The 17,797-nt window shown below is 44.2% G+C and overlaps 1 protein-coding gene across 1 annotated transcript in view; it reads left to right on the forward strand.

The window, feature by feature from the left end:
- The window catches only part of LOC147668784 (alpha-2-macroglobulin-like protein 1), a 200,665-nt gene that overhangs the window by 25,480 nt on the left and 157,388 nt on the right, over positions 1–17,797 (forward strand). The window contains exons 6-8 of the mRNA XM_086948432.1: positions 3,151–3,307; positions 5,775–5,859; positions 11,251–11,377. Coding sequence (XP_086804558.1) covers positions 3,151–3,307; positions 5,775–5,859; positions 11,251–11,377 — 369 coding nt within the window. The remainder of the gene's footprint in view (positions 1–3,150; positions 3,308–5,774; positions 5,860–11,250; positions 11,378–17,797) is intronic.

Here is a 17,797-nt window from a genome sequence, read left to right on the forward strand (position 1 = left end):
GCTCAAACCATAGTATCTGGCTCTACGGACATGAGGCTTAAAATAAAAAGCTGGGAATGGGGGTGCCGGGTAACACTGCACAAGTTGTTTAGTATTCAGTAGCTCACAATGATTTTATCTGATCAGAAGTGGCTCTCACTGCAGAAAAGGTTGGAAACGCTACACCCACTTTTTATTACATAAAATGAGTTTCCAGAGAAGCCCTGTATTCAAGTATCTGTATGTAGTAATTATAAATGCGTTGAGGCCCACGCTATCCTGAGGAGTGATTTACATCTGAATGGTAGTGGAGTTGTATAAGAGGGAAACCACAGCCCGCGAAAAGCAGGAGAATCTACTAGACTTCAATTCCAGAGGGATAGTTTGTTCAAAATGTAGATTTTAAATGGGGCTTTTTTAATGACCATTAGTCAGTGGTAAACAGATTATTTTCTGTAAAACGGTTCCAAGGTATGAGTGCAGATCAAGGAATCTGTGTTTCAGAAATAGAAATGTTTAGTTGAAGAATGGTGAGGGTGTTGTGGTTTACTTGTGAACTTTGAGCCTCCACGCTGTGACATTTTCTCTGAGGTGCGTAGGTATTACTAAAGACCTTTATTAGTGATCTGTACGTTAAGTAGGAGATAGTTAGGTTTTATTAAAGGGGTTATATCATCAAACTTTGTTAATCTCGATGTGATAGTCTGCTTAGAGTAGAATTACATTGAAAGGGAATAAATATTGGTTGAAGACCACTAGTATGTCTCTTCCCAAATCAACGTGGGGTTAATCAAAAGTTTGTACTCAATCACCCTATGCTCTGTTCCCTCATCTTTGAAGGGAGGCTTTATATCCAACTTATTTAAGAAACTGAATCAGGACGTTCACACCCTAAGTGATTACCAGTCTAATACTAACTCACCAAACTGGTAGAGTATGTTCAGACGGCCAATTCAAAAACTTTTATGACCCATACCACTACTGTTCCAAGTTCAATGTAGCTTCTGGAAATTTACCATGGGATATGTTGATGGAAATCAAGCTACCATGGTTATAAAATGTTTGTGGTTGGCAGAGGTATGCACACAGTCTAAGCAAGAACCACAATCCCAGTCAGGATAAGCTAGATACAGACTGAAAGAAAGCCTGTGCTCACCCTCAGAGCTTGGCACAGAGCAGTCAGTCTAAAAGAGACCATGTGTAAAGTAGTTGCGAACTTGCAAACAGGAACACAATGAAATTACCACAAACTCCACACAGGTTTAGAAAAATAGATCAGAATTTAATTAATAATTTACGATGAAAATTACTAAAATCCAAAGTGTAGAAGTGGAGTTATTGAATATCAGAAGAATGAAAGCAGTGTAGCACTAAAACACAAATGGCTTATCTGGTCGCACTGGACCTGGGCAAAGTCAAAGTTCAGGCAACTTAGATGGAGAGTAGGCCCACCACAGGACCCACGCTGGCCCCGGTGAACAGAGTAACTTTCCTGATTGCAACACAAGATATATTGTGAGATGCGTCGATGCTGACCTCGCAAGCCAAGAGATGCATCATTCTTTTCCAGGCAGTGGCGGAGATGCGCCTTTTCCATAGACGAGGTGCTGAGCCGCGATGCGTTGATTCCGTAGTGATGCGCTGAGTTTCTCTGCGCAGTCGAGTGATGCATTGGTCTCTCCGAGCTGCTTCAATCCCACTGAAGTCCAAACCAGCATATTTGATAACTGAAAGTCCGGTAGGAAACACCATGTACCCTGAGTTTTTTTCAATCCTCAGTTTTCTTACTTGCACTGTTCACAAGCACTGTGCTATCACTTTCATGTGTTACCCAAAGCACCATTGTTGGGTGCAACTGGCATTGTATCAGCATTCAAAATATCATTATTTTACTTCCATAAATTAATTACACTCAAATGTGTTATTGCCCTTTAAAAAAAAATTTCTTGTGGCAATAGACACCTATTGCATGTGTATGGATTTCTTGAAACATAAGTATTTGAAGTATTACTTATTGAATTCTGAAGGAACTGCTATGACTTATGCTGTAGAAATAAGACTTTATTTTTGCCAGGCATATTTGATTAACTTCAGAATATCAGCTCTTTAGAAGTTACCATTTATTATACATATTTCAAAACATGTATGTCAATGAAGGAACTCTGAGTATCAAACATGTTATAGTGTTCTTAATTGGGATACAATTAAATGCTCGGGCAAGACAAGTGTTTCTTTCATGGTTTTATTTTCGTTATTATTTGGGTCTCTACTACTCATGGCACTCCCGTCTTAATATTCTCTGTATTTCTTGCAATGTTCTTTATTGCTGTACATCCCCAGCATTGTTCTATTCGGTTAACTCAAGGTCTCCTTTTCTTCTTGCTGTATTGTTCCTCGCCAATGGCCTTGTCTTCTATACACTTGATTGCATTCTTCATAACACCTTTTCTTATTTGGTCTGGTCTATATTCTTGACATTCTATACTAATATGTATCTCCTATGAATATTTGTAATCCGCTTGTGCACTCCTCTTTAGCAGCCATGTATTTGTATTTCCTCTTTTTAAAGTGTGATTTATCCACATTGTTTTGATCTATTGAATAACATTTTCTAATCATTTAGTTCCAGCACCTGTTTTTGGTTCAGTATTGTCTTTCCTAATCTTTGATTTTGCGCCTCTTTTTTTGGTTGTCTGCTATTCTTTTTATGCAGCTTCCTAACTATCCTGCTAGCTCCTTTGCTGTTTCCTTCTTTCAATATTACATTTACAAATAGTCTTAGCGTTCTTTGTGTGGTTCCTCTTGTCCTCATTGCATACCCCCTTGCTGTTTTATTTCCTTCACATTTCATTTTAAATGTTGACCGAACTTTTCTTCCATTCTGCATGCTAAATAACAATATTTTTTTTTCAGTGATCATTTTCCTGACCTCCTGGCATTCTTCAAATAGGCAACTGTTTTCTTCTCGATTATTCTTGAGTTCCTTTTTTATTGTCTGAACAGTTCATTACATACTTAAGCATTTCATCTTTTGTTTATACATGGGAGTATGCAGTTTTTGGATTAGAAACAGTTTGCATGTTAAATACCTTTTCCTGTGGACAAGTCTGTGAGCATCACATGTTGCATTAGATTTCTCCCATCCTAAACTCCTCATGTGTGTTTTTTCAGGACCCGAACAGTAACCGCATTAGTCAGTGGCTGGAAGTGGTTCCGAAGCATGGCATCGTTGATCTGTCCATCCCGTTGTCAAGCGAGCCTCCTCAGGGGACCTACGTTATTAGTGTGGGAGATGCAGCTACGCATCGTTTCCAAGTGGAGGAATATGGTAACGTATCATGGAGCATTCAGGCAGAAAGTGTTGGTTTGGAAATTTGGGCCTTAAAATGTTCTCAATAGAAGGTCCTACACCAAAGTGATTTTCTTGGTAAAGTTACATTAAAGTACTTTTAGACCACATGTCGGACTGGGACAGAAAATAGACCCGGGCACCAAAATGAAAGTAGCCACATTACTGAAATAGAAAGCTGGAAAGTGGCTCATGTTTATAAATTGGGAAAGTTTTGATCTTGTAAACATATGCCCTTATAAGTGTTTTCAAGGGATGGAACACTATATGGATATGAAATTTCTGCAGACAATGTTTGTTTTAGTATCAGGCTAATCCAAAGTAAATACTGGCACAGCAGACCATAAAACCAGCACACAAATATCTCCCCCCCCCCCCCCCCCCCCACCAAAAAAAAGTCCCACACATTGACCAGCCCATCCGACAATGCCTGATTGCCCTATAGGCCAATCCTACCCAAATACCATGAGGTTGCTTCTTGAGTTCTGTGGGCTTGCAACAGCTGAAGCTGAATTACACCAACACAGGATGAGATTTCAAAGCCTGCCTGGAAGCAAAATTATTGTAATTTTTGTTACATAAGCTAGACCAAACTGTGCTGTGTGGCAAATCCTCCAGAGATTGCTTAAGCGTGTCTATGGTTAATTTGGATTTCGAGTAACAAGAATGCCAAATCAAGGTGATCAAAGGGAAAGTCTTTTTTTAAACTATTAGCGTACAGCAGACTGCTGGGAGATCACCTGGTGCACCATGCCGAAAATGTGACAGATCACCAATATCTATATAGCTAATGATCCTGTCACTAGTGGTTCATTGTGCCATTATGAGATTAGAGTCCATTAGAGATTCTTCACTCGTATATCTTATACTGGGCAGTTCCCGAGAGCAGGAGGGTTAGATGCCTAGACGGAGACTACATTAGAACCAAGGTAATTACCTGGGATCTTACAGGCAAGTCACCTAGACTAGCCTAGGAACTGGAGTTTTGCAATCTGACCATAAGGGCAGTTTGGTCAAGCATATTCATTCATTACTACTTTGCTGTCCATTGAGCTTTTTGGGCCACGGGGGCTCACCTTCCTGATGAAGCTTAACAAGACAAACGTGTCTGCAGTCGCTCGTGTTCCTCTTCAGAGAAGAGTCAGCCTAGACGGTCGCTCCGAAATGCCACTTTGGGGCGAGGCCAACACTAATTGGCATGTGGTTAGTCCTTTCCTGTAATAATATAGGCAAACGAAACACAAGAGAATGGAATACTGCCCAGAGGAATGATTAGTGAATGAGACCGAGCCGCAGTCCATCACTGTTTTCCATTTGAAGTGTAATTCATTCATTACTGCTGCTGCCAATAGTGTGCCTGCATATACCAGCTTTAATATTGGCCAATAGTTTGAGAGATCCACTGGATTCACCTGGGGTGTCTTCAGCCTTTAAAAAAATGTATTCAATGAAACATGACTTATACACGGCTTGATGTGTGGGCCCAGATAACATGTGTAAAAGAGGCATCTGATTGGCCGTAATGATTTTGTCTCCAACTCTGCTCCTAACTTAGACCTACTCTTCACAAATGCCACGTTTGTTCTTCTAACCTCCATCCTTATGCTTGCCATAGAATCTTCCTCTTCACATTTGGTCTGAAGTTGCCATTTAGTCAGCAAGCGAAGGTGTGATTTGTCCGGCTCTCATTTTTCTCTGTTTGTTAAATGTTTGACATTTATTTTGAGTTTGTTCGAGTGAAAGGGGCCTTGTAGACTTTGCTTGTTGTGCTTCTAAAGCATGTTTGCCTACAGCCATGAACAACCCAAGTTTTGAGGAAAGGGAACATTTCTCCTATCTGTGAAGTAAGCGCATAATCCAGAGGACCAAGCATCAACAATTTCTTCCTCTATAAAAAGGTTATGGTGGAGGAAAGTCAAGTGCTGAATTCTGCTCCGGATATATAATGTTGTACGAAAATGTAAGGATTTTCTGTTACCACCCTACTGTAGATCAATCATTGTTAGTTTGTTGTATGGCTTCACTGCACATTGCCAGGAGAGGAACATGCAAAGGGATGCATAGTGCCTCACCAGTGTGCATGTTGCTGCATGAGAATGAGATGTTTATGTCTATGCAGGTCTTAAAATGCGGCAGCATCAGGCAGATATGTCGAGGGGTGGGGCAGGGTGCCGAAATAGTGCATATATGTTTAAAAACGTCATGATTTGGAAACCTATCAGATGTTTCACGAAATTTAAGAGCTATTCTGGAATTTACATGTTGCACAGTGAAAATGAAATTTAAATCTTATGTTTTTGGCAGGATGAAAGCTATTTATGTTTTAATGCAGCTACACCATGTTACAATATAGAGAAAGCTGATGAGCATGTGGTTTGTGTGCCATGATATTTATGTACTCAAGCTCACTCTTAATGGTCAAACTCCTCTTTCTCTCTCCTTCCAGTCTTGCCCAGGTTTGAGGTCCAAATAGAGCTTCCCAAAGTCGTCAGCATTTTAGATGAGTATTTGAAGATACAGTTGTGTGCCAGGTGAGGGAGAAACGTTTTGTGTTCCATTCCAGCTGTCCCTGTGTATGATCCTTGGTGCAAGGAAACCGGTTTGTGTATGCACCTGTGTTTTGAACTTCTTTGCTTGTTGCATTGGAATGTGCCACATTTCAGCTTTGACTTTAGAACATGTTTCACTGGAGCTGAGGTAGTCCGTTTGAGACTGAATATTTATGAGTACTCCTAAGCCAAAAAGTTGCTAACTTGGCAGTTCCTACAAGGCATGCGTCTTTGCGTTACAGAAACAGAGCCCCATAACCAGGGTATGAAATCATTGGCTGGCAGTGATTTTAGCATGTTGAAATGCATTACTAGGGGTGTGCAATGGTTTTTACTAGGCAAACCTAGTGTGTTGTGACGTTACCAATTTTGCTCTCTGTAAGAAATTCGCTCTTTATGCAGTACACCAAAAAGATACTTTACAAAGAATCCTGGTATTCCCTTATGAGTGGACATGGACTTGCTCTGGCAATCCCGAGGTGGTCCTTTGGGAGAAGTGTGGTTGAGCAGCGTTAGGATTATCAGAGGAGTGTTAGACATCTGCAAATACATAGTCCAGAAATGATGCACAGGACTCAATAAGTAGCTCCACGCCCATTTATAGAAATAACACACACACAGATCTAGGCACCAGAATCAATGCGATCAGGTAAGTACATTTTGCAAGAGAAATACTTTTAGGTATTAAAAGTCAACACCATGCATTTTTCAGAGGTTGCAATGTTACCCTATGGGAGGAAATACAAATGCAGCATACAGTTAGAGTACAGCAACTTACGAGACCAATCTTCTGGACTTAAGGGGAGTACAGGGCAAGGTCCAAAGCAGCACCAAAAGGCAACACTGGGTGGCACTAGGGCAGCCGGGGGCAGAGGTCCAATACAGCATCTGGTGCCCAATGTTAGTCTAAGGGATCTGTATTTGTGAAATGAGGCTGCAGGTTTGTATTTTGGAGCCAATCGAGATAAACCAACCATCTTAGGGGACATGGGGATACCTTTGGTCATCTTCTCGAAAGCCAGGGGCAACTGGTGCAGAGATGTCCTTAGGGGTCAGATTTTTGTCCTTGAGCAGTCTCTGTAGAGTGACCATGCGGACAGAGGCTGCAGGTGGCGTCAGTGAGTTGACAGTGGGCAACTCAAAGGTGGGTTTTGCCTATGGAGGGCTGGGGGACTACGTTGGCACCATTGCCCAACTTCAACTCTGGCTTGGAGCAACGGGGGCAGTTGTGGTTGCTGGTGTTGGGTTTTTGTAGTCTTGAAGTCCTCTCAGGTTTCTTTGGGTGCCTGCAGGATGTAGGGAAGCACATCCGCTGCTCCACTGGAGTTCCTGAGTCTTTGGAGAAGTGCTTGCAGTCCTCTCAGGCTTTGGAAGATCAGTAGCTTCCAGGATGACTTTGGCACAATTGTCATAGGTGAACAGGCCGGCAGGGTTGGCACAAAGTCAGTTGGTTTATCTTTAGTTCTTGCTTTCATGGTTCTTCGGTCCTTCATCTTCTTTTGGTTTGTAGGATCTGATTGCCTGGTGCCAGGAGCTCCCACAAATACTAGCAAGAGGGGTGTTGGGGAGTGTAGAGTAGTAGCCAATGGGCTACTGATCCCTAGGGTAACTATGCACCCTGTATGACCACTTACTGTGGGAAGTGGGTATAACCTTGTACCAGAGTTCCTAAGTTTGTCATCACCAAGATGGCAGACTCTGAAAAGTTGTGTCCACTTCAGGTAGCCCACCTTAGGGGTGGTACTAGCCTGCAGGTGGGTTTTCCTATCGGACTAATTTTCCCACCTGTCCCGGTGCCAAAGGGCCTCTGGACAAAGGGGAACAGCATCCTCTCCAGCAAGGAGGGCCAGACTGGCTGTACTGTGCATCAGGTGTTTCCCTGGGGTACTGGCAGGGTGGGTGCCAGTTTTGCAGGTGTGAGGGAGCGGACATTGTTACTGGGGGCCACTTTTGAAGTGGTGCTGCAATATCAGTCCCCAGTAACAAAAGCAGCAAGCGTTTCCACCCTCCAGGTGCCAGGCAGTGCTCCCTCCTAGGGGTTCGTCCAAGAAAATTGCCAGGGCTGCTTTGAGTTCCCAGTCTGGCACTGCCTATGAGGGAAGCCAGATTTGCATACCAAAGGTGGCTGGCTCTTTAAAGCGCAGGCAGGCTTTGTTCCTTACCTCCTTAGAGCAAAGGCCCTCACCCCTTGGAGTCAAACTCCTCTTTGGTGGCAGGCTGGCTAAGAAAGTCAGTCAGCACACTAGTAGTGGGTAGGTTTTCAGTTGGAACCTCTAGTGAAAATGGTGATCCTCCCCAAGCTGAACTAGTTTGATAACATCCCATTATTTTTTCTAAGGACAGCTTATATAAGATACAAGGGAGGATACAGAGCTTTTTTCGGGCCTCTAAATGTCTTCGACTTAGTTGAAGAAACATAGAAGGAAGTTGGTTATGGGCGGGGTAGCACTGCCAGACGTTTTTCTTTTTTCTACCTCTCCTTCTAATTTGGGAACTGCAGAATGGTCTTGGTGAACCCAGATAATTCTAGTAGGTGTAGAATCTTTGCAGGGGTGTTGAACTGGGCAGGATGATATCCTGAACAAGTTCGGGGACTAGAAGTACTTGAAGATCTGGCTTAAAGTACTGCAGACCTTCTTGGAAGTTTGTTGTTGTTTGAGGAAAATACTTGCAATTGATTACTGCTCAGTTGGCCCAGTATGGAACTCCCCAGGTACTCCCCCTTTCTTGTTGGACAAACTGAGCATCCCTCTGAATAAAGCGGGCATTAATTGCGGGGGGCAGCTACAGGATGGTACTGGGCTAGTTTTGTGGGTGGTGTTCAGTGCAGAAACCAAGGGTACAGTCATGTTACAAGTACATGCAACTGGTTTCCTGGGGGTCTGGTCATGGATGGGCCAGTAAGGAGAGATGGTGTTCAGAGGACATGTTACAAGACTCTAAGCCAATAAAGAAGGAAATGTCGATTTGGTATAGGGAGCTGGTGAATGCCGATGAGAGCTGTCCAGTCCTTGTCCATGCCTGGGGTGGATCTCAACCGGTAGAAGATATGTCAATCTTCTTTACGCCTCCTTTACTCCATAGTTGCATCAGCTCATCTCATGAAGAACCACCTTTGAACTTCACACAGAATATACTCTACCACAAGAGACGTGCCACATATTTTGTAGGTCCTTCTCCTGCTGCAATTGGTGTGGTAAGGAAAAGGCAGACCATATTCATATGTTCATGTCTTGCCCCGTATCAATGGGTCCTTTAGGATGTAGGGCGGATCGCCACCGCCCACATGGCGGTGTTGATCCACATTACCCCGCCCGCCACCCATTACCCCAGAGGAGGTGAAGACCGTCTGCCGCTTTTCTGCAATGTCGACGAGTCAGTTTCACAATTGGGGGCCCGTTGCAGGGTGCCTGCCACTTTGTGCATGTATTTTTACCATTGCGGCAGGTGCTGCTGAAAAGCACCGCAGGCCGCAATGTTAAAAATGTGATGCGTGCGCATTATCTCCCGCACATATGGCAGGCGGTCCCGATTCCCGTCAGGATGGCGGGCGGACAAAGTCCGCCCGCCTGTCCGTCTGCTGTTTCTCTTTTGTCTCGGAGGTTCAACAGTGGAAATAGCAGTCATAGAACACCTGTTGGTGTGGCTATTGTCTGCATATGTGGATCAAAAATGGGGTTGCACTACAGATTACAACCCCATTGAGCCAGAGAAGCCCAACTGAAGAAAACATTCTGCAAGGCGATACCCAGTGAATTCCGATTCACCTTTGAAGACTGATCGAACACTAGACATCTGTTTAGTACAAATGAATCCCTTATCTCTTCCTCTTCTTGTGGGTACTGGAGTGGCACCTCCACAAGGCAAAGCATAAGACCCAGGGTACCACCTAGTGGTGATGGTGACTGATTACAAAATGCAAGTAAAAAGAAGCATTTTTTAAGTAGTATGTAGAGTCAACTAAAAGTCTGCTGCATTGAGCCACAAATCTGTTTACTATTTCTGTGGGGTGCATGTTGCACAGGAAGTCAGAGCTCAATCTTCGTCCATCACCAGGACTAGTGGCTCAGGGGATTAATGCATCGCTTTGAGGGAAATGAGTACTGTTGAGTTGGCAGTTCGGGCTGGACTGTTCCCATGAGGCACAGGGTCAGACTGATTTGCATATAGCCATGTCTGAACTAGGGTGGCAGAGTGGGCTAAAGAACGGTGATGGATTAAACCCAGATCTTATGACTGGGTCTGAGTGTTTGATTGAATCAGATGCTCCATCCATCACCACCCCCTTTTGTACTGCTTTTGGCCACCATAAGTGTGGCAGGGTATGCTCGGACGTGAGTCCCTTGCTCACTTTGCCACTGGATTCAAGCAAGCCGGGCTGAAGACTGCTGGAATGCCAGAAACCGGTAATCGGAAGCTGGTTTCCGGTCCAGGAAAGACATGGCTTGGCAGTTCGGGCTGGACTATTCCCATGAGGCACAGGGTCAGACTGATTTGCATATAGCCATGTCTGAACTGGGGTGGCAGAGTGGGCTAAAGAACGGTGATGGATTAAACCCAGATCTTTTGACTGGGTGTGAGTGTTTGATTCAGATGCTCCGTCCATCACCACCCCCTTTTGTATCGCTTGAGTTTCTTATAAATGACATAAGATCCAAGATGACCCAAAAGGGTGAGCATATACTTTACATCTACATATCCGATGTTATGGGAGGTTACGTCATCCTTACCCTCACTTCTGATTACCCCTCACAATATGAATAATATACTGTAAGTGACCCGCTTTAGACTGAGCATTTTCCATCGTTTGGTAAGTTTTCCAATAACAAATGACTGGTCTAAAACATTGTGCATTTGCTGGTGAGATGAGGTGTCCCAGCAAACTACAATGCATGTAGTATTTTGCAAATTCTACATTGCAAATAGGACATGGATTATACCCATTTTAAAACTATGGGGCCTGAAGCAATCGTCCAGCTTTTATTGTACTTCAGATTTTAGATAATTAATGTTTTCTAAGAGATACGGCTTTATTTTTAAAAAGTACAATCAAGTGTAGGAACCATTTTAGCGAATGTAAAATGATATGATGTAGCACCATTGTTCTTAGTTTTTATGTAACTAGGATTGTCCAATCAACTAATATTAATATTGTCAATGTCATATTTATATGTGCAACACTATGTATGCTTTTATGATTTGTTTCTTCTACAAAAATCAAATAAAGGTTGATTTGAATACTATGTTGTGGAGGCTAAAGAAAAGGCAATGCCAGTGACTAGCATCAGGTGTTTTGGCATTACTGCCATCTGGTCATGCTGTTTTTCCCAGACTCCTTTGACTGATGCTCCTACTTTTCTCTGTTGCTAACAGGTACACCTACGGAAAGCCGGTCCAAGGACGGTACAGTGCTACAGTGTGCCGCAAACCACTTGATTACCACTGGAGCTGGAGCTCCAACCAACGCCCCCCAGATCTGTGTATGACAATGGCAGGCAAGGTAAGGGGGCAAGGGTAAGAGTCAATGTTTTGAGAAGGAAGAGGGGAGTAGATCAATGGCATTTGCATGCAGCAGTGTCTTTAGAGCTGATAGCCACTATTACAATATTACAATGTTACAGTAGGCACACCTTTCTCCTTTATTTTAAGAGTATTGTCATTCTTTGGCCCTAATCTTTGCTGTCTTCTGTTTGACCTGAATATCATCTGTATGACCCGTATTTCCGCTACGTCCAGAAAGGTCCTCAGAATTGTCTAATGTGGATCTTACTGTAGTTTCCATCTGAAATGACGCTTTTGTCTGCACATAGTTGATTCTGTTTTTTTTTGTTTAAAGAGCTTTATTTAAAAATTTAGAACAATTGCGAAAAAAAGGAACAGAATGAGAAGAAATAAATGAGAAACAATACATTAAATTCAGCTCAAAGTAAAACCAATCTCAAAGCGGACTCAATTTGGATGTATCATTATTATTTTTAAATCATTTTCATCACCATATACTAAATACCCTTGGTACAGGCAGCATGCCAATAGTTTCGTTAAAAAGCAGTTTGCTTAATTAACAAGTTTCCTTGATTTCTCAGACTCCTAGGACCCAATCCTATTTTTTAAAGTTACTTATTTTTAAGTCTGTTTTTCACTTTACTCCCCTTTCCCACCTCATGATGGTACCCCATTCTTGGAGCGGTGAGAGGTAACACCTTAGTTGGCCGGTTTATGGTTTTGTGCTGCCGGAAATGTCTTATATTTTATGGAAATTGCTAAATTCTGAGGAATGCTCTGGCTGGGGTTACTCCACCATACTATGAAAATTGTGGAGAAATTCAGTTGATGGGTTGCTCTCCATACTAAGGATTTTCACCAGAAATGAACTGGTCCAAGACCCTAAAGCTAGGGGTTACGGTCGCACACAATGGAAAGCATTGCTTCTTGACCCTGGTGTGTTGTGATTCTTATACTTTTGTGGATGAATTAACTGGCCAGCCCCGTTAAACATAAAAAACTGATTTTTGTTGCCCTACAGTGGAGCTAAACACCTGTGAAGTAGTCGGTAAATAGCACAGTTGAGCTTCATGTAAGTTGGTGTGTGAAACACACCTGAAAAGACCCTGAAACACTTGAAAATACCCAAGCATTTACGGTCTTTTCCAGGGCCAGACTGGGAACCAAAACCGGCCCTGGCAAACTGATCTGCCAGCCCCACATGGGGGGAGGGAGGGTGGGGGTAAGCTGTGTTCTGGGGCCGGTTTCGGACGATTTTGTTACAGGGGGCCGATATTGCCACCCCTGGTAAAGTACGGCCTCCACCCTGGTGGTCCACCTGGGAAGCACCCGGTGCCCACTACTGCCAGTCCGGCCCTGGTCTTTTCAATCCTGCCTCTTTAACCTAAGCAGCAGTGAAGTTACAATCTATCTAAGAACTGAAGGCTTCTAGAACTGATAACAGTTTAGATGTTTTTATGTCATGGAATCAGTTGTTGCACCCATACATTATGTGTATTCCTTCAGGTTATGTAATGTGACTCTGCACCTGAATGTTAAATCTATTTTAGCATGCACGTTTGACTTACATGTACAAGATTTTTTTTTAACCAGAGTATAGCTACTTAAAAGACAGTTTTGTGTTCGTGAGGGTTTGCACAGGAATGGATGTTAACCTGTGGGTTTATGAACATGCACAAGCTTACACATTTGTGAGTATTCACAAACCTGTCTTCAACAGTTTCCATCTCCAGAAAGGGTCCGGCATTTACTCCGGTCAAGGATAGGAGTAAATCCCTATGAAGATTTGCAAAAAGCTGGGAAGGGGATTTGTTCATGAGGGATAATGTTTTCCCTGTGGAAAAAGCTAAATAGTGCATTTTAACTGGTGCTGCAGATTTTCATGTGGGAAAAGCGATATATATGTTTGATGGAATGTGAGGCTGTAGATATACATACTCTGCATACTCCTGCCATCTAGTGTTAAGTCTGGATGTGTGCAAGTTGCTTTTCTTTGAAGAAGTCTCTCGAGTCACGAGGCAAAGTGACTCCTCCTCTTAGTGGTATTCCGCATGGGCATCGACTCCATTGTTTGTCTTCGGACATGGTCCTAGACGCTCCAGTTTAAGCCTGTTCTTGTGCTCCCTTAAAATGTAAAAAATGTAAATTGATACTTGTATAGCGCACTACTCACCCGCAAGGGTCTCAAGGCGCTTGTACGAATACCGCTGTGGAACCCATCCTGCCTTTCCGTGTGAGGCGTCCACTCCTGGGCACCCCCAAAGTGGAGGCCAGGCATCCTTAGCGTTGTGGGGGCCGTTGTGGAGATTAAGCAAGCTATTGCCCTGAGTTGCAGAGTGGTACACCGTGATTGGAATAGGCACCGAGGCAAGAATTATTAGGTCCGTGGAATTTTGAGCCCAAGACCCGCCAAGGCGGGGAATTGAACCCTGGTCCCGGGCTAGACCTCTGCATCAGGGTCTGCCGCTCTAATCATTGAGCCACACTTCTCCCTTCACTTTGTTGTTTACCTCCATACCCATGGGTACTGTTTTTGTTCAAGTTCCACTGCCATCTTTCGAAAACCGGAGCAATTATTCAGTTGTGAATTCGATGTTCTCCAGTTGCGGCCTTCGGGTATGCCCATTCAGGCCTTGTTTTATCTCATTGGCTTCGGCCAACTATGTGCTGCTAATGGACCAAAATCCATTTTGATTCTGTCCCAACCACTACATGAAATACCCACATACAGACCTCCACCAGGTTTGCAACCTGTATTAATCTCCCAACCACTACGAGGATTACTGTGAGGCCTGTCAATCTTTTCAATCTAAGAAAACGTTGAACTGCTGCACGCGTCGGAAAGAGATGCAGCAGAAAGATCTGGAAGAGACACCCACCATCTTCGGCCTAAACGATGTCAAACAGGCAGAGGAAGAACTGCGTGAGGTCTCAGCAGCAGAGGATTAGGCCCTTTCCATACCAGACTCCGAATCCGACACTGGAATTCAGTACAGCCTACAGTTGCAGGACCTTCCTTCAGGACGGCTCCTGGCCACCACTGTCAACATGCCATGGTAGGCACTAAATATCTGTTAAGGATGCCCCGCCCTCAGACCGGCAACAAAAAACCAGCCGAAACCTCAAGCATATTCATCGAGCCGACCAATCTCAGTGCTGAACCGATCATCTGCCTAATCAGTTCCGAGCACCCCTCCCTCTGCTGTTTCAGCTTCGACAACCTCGGCGCTGAAACAAAGACCAAGTTCGGCACCAAAACTATCCATTTCGGCACCAGAACTGATTCTTGAGACTCACTGCCTCCTTCACATCACTTCTTTAGTGATATAGCAGACATTACTCCCCAAGACTTACAATGGGGATCAGGGGGAAGGGGAAAACAATCAGCAATCCACAGATCCATGGGTCAGCTACGACATTGACCCCTCCCCGGGGATAATGATTCAGACCGTTATCCAGCTAAGCAATCCTCTCCGGATGATGCAACCTCCTTCCAGGAACTTATAGCTAGGGCAGGTGCATATCACCAGGCCCCTTTGCACAAAGACCCCATTGATGATGAATCTCTTTGAGACACTCTTCTACCACTGTACCACTGGGGCATGTCTATATCTGCCCATGCTAAAGGGGTTTGCTCTGTCACTCAGATGAAATCTTTAAAGATCGGGTGCAGGCACATACTATTACACCAAAAGTAGACCAATACAAAGCTGCACCCTCAGATCCACCTAACATCAAGGTCCAACTTTCCCCTGACTCATGGTATCTAATGCCTGCAAGAGGGCCATCTCCCAGACATTAGCAGATGCCCCAGTCGACAGAGTATAAACTAATCAATGCTTTGGGGGAAAAGGGTGGCAGCACAGGCCGCTAACCATTGGTGAATTGGCAACTCAGTGGTTCTTGGCGAGGTATGACCGGTCCTATTGGGACGAAATAGAGTAACTCCTCCAACATCCCCCTGAGTACAAGAAAAGAGGCCACCAAATTGTCCAGGAGGGTAAATTAATTTCAAATAGTTCAATCCGATGCGCCCTCAACTCAGCGGACACAGCTGCCTGGGGGATAAATACAAGCATACTGCTGCATAGACATGCTTGGCCAGCGGTACAGCAGACGCTCAAAGTCCCTTTCAACATCTGTTTGGTCCCCAAGTGGATCAAACATTAGAAAAAAGGAAGAAGAAAACTGAGGTTGCCAAGTCAATCGGGTTGCTTCAAATCCCCGCTCACCAAGACAATGCCATCAGATGCCTCTACCTTTTCCTAAAGACAAGAGCATCGGACCTCCCCTTCAAGGAGATATTATAGAGGCACATATCAAGGAAATAATTATAAAGGGCGTGGATAGGGTGCCTCTCCTCGCACCAAACCCTCCACTTCCAAACAGTTACTCATTTCATATTCCCCCGACCATTTAACACCTGGCAGGGGATGACTACAACTTTTCTTCCCTGACTGGAAAACCAGGACAACAGACAAGTGGGTGTTGGATATTATCCAACATAATTATTGTCTGGAGCGCATCAAAACACATCCAAACATCCCACCTCGCAGGCACATACTTTCCATAGAACGCCAAACGTTGCTGAAACAAGAAGCAGAGGCTCTATTGCAAAAAGGAGCCTTAGCCTGTTCTTCCAGAACAAGGTTCAGGCAAATACTTTCTATACTTCCTAATTCCCAAAAACGATGGTTCCTTCCGGCCCATATTAGACCTCAGGCCATTAAATTATTACATCCCCTCAGAACGCTTCCACATGGCAACTCTTCAGAATGTGATTCCTCTAATACAACAGGGTGACTTTGTCTACACTGGACTCAAAGGACGTCAACTTTCACATCCCAATACGTCCAGCTCACTGCAAATACCCCAGGTTCATGATAGCAGGAACACATTATCAGTTCAAAGTGCACCCATTCAGTCACTACTGCACCCTAGGTGTTCACCAAATGCCTAGCGGTAGTTGCAGCACATCTACGCAGTCGAGTATTCATGTTTTCCCATGTCTGGACGATTGGCTCATCAAAGCCAGTACTCTTCAGTTGTGTCTGCAACACCCACCGATCTCTCCAATTTCTTAATCAATTGGGGTTTACAATCACATACAAAAGTCACACCTTCAGCCTTCACAGATTCAGCCTTATCTAGGGGCTATTCTCAATACACAGCGGGGAATAGTCTACCCAAATGTATTCAGGATTCGCAACATCACAGCACTGCTACCTCAATCAACACATGACCATCAGAACAGTTCATCGACTACTAGGTATGATGGCATTTTGGATTTCAAGAGCCACATGCGTCCGCTGCAAGAATGTCTGGCGAGTCAATGGTCTTATTCACAGGGTCAATTACAAGATCTAGTGTTGGGTGACAGCTGCACACAATACTCTCTGCAGTAGTGGAATGCACAACACCCATCAGAGTTGGCCACTCCTCGACCCTGTTCCCCAGGTCATTCTCATGGTTAATGTATCCCTCACAGGATGGGGTGCACACCAATAGGATCCCACAGTGCAGGGTCTCTGGGAAATCAAACACCAGAGTCTTCACATCAACTACCTAGAGCTTCAGGCAGTTCACCTAGAATTGAAAGCATTTCTAGTCCACCTGAAAGGCAAAGCGGTCTGGATGGACAACACAACAGACATGCTCTATATACAAAAACAAGGTGGGTACACTCCCTACAGTTATCAGGCCGATCTCCGATGATTTGGCATTGGCCAATATGCCACAACATTCACCTGTTAGCAAAACACCTCCCATTGACAGGCAGTGACTTTAGCGACCTCCTCCGCATTATGCGGCAACATGTACACCAGTGGGAGCTCCACTCAAGTCCTCCTTCCATACTTCCACAAATGGGAGTTTCCAGATAGACATGTTCCCAACCGCAGAGAATGCAAAATGCCCAAGCTTCACCTCCAGGCTCCCACACCCATTATCCATGGCAATGCTCTATGGATGAACTGGTCAGGTAATTTGTCTATGCTTTTCCACCTCTCCTTCCATTTGTGGTTTGTAAGCTCACTTTTAATCTATACTACTATTATAAAGCAAGAACTAGGAACCTTTGAGGCGGGTATACTCTGCAACCACAACGCCAATCCAAACACCCAATACATCATTGGAATTGTCAGGGTCTGCAGAGTGACCTAGGCTATATACCACAAAAAAAATATGTTCTTTAAAAAAAGTAATCCCTTGGAAGTAGCGCCGGCCGTGTGCGATAACGACATGCGTGCTGACATCACGAGCGCGGGGAGGAGCGGCAGACAGGAGCGTTTAACTTTGGCAGACTGGGCGGGCTGAGGTAGGTCAAGCGCGGCGAACTTTGGCGGACTGGAAACATGGCGACACGGAGCATTAGAGCCTTGCATGCATAAAAAAAATATTTGGGGTTAGCAATGACTCC

Source organism: Lissotriton vulgaris, unplaced genomic scaffold, assembly GCF_964263255.1.
Source record: "Lissotriton vulgaris unplaced genomic scaffold, aLisVul1.2 SCAFFOLD_2599, whole genome shotgun sequence".
NCBI classification, from domain to species: Eukaryota; Metazoa; Chordata; class Amphibia; order Caudata; family Salamandridae; genus Lissotriton; species Lissotriton vulgaris.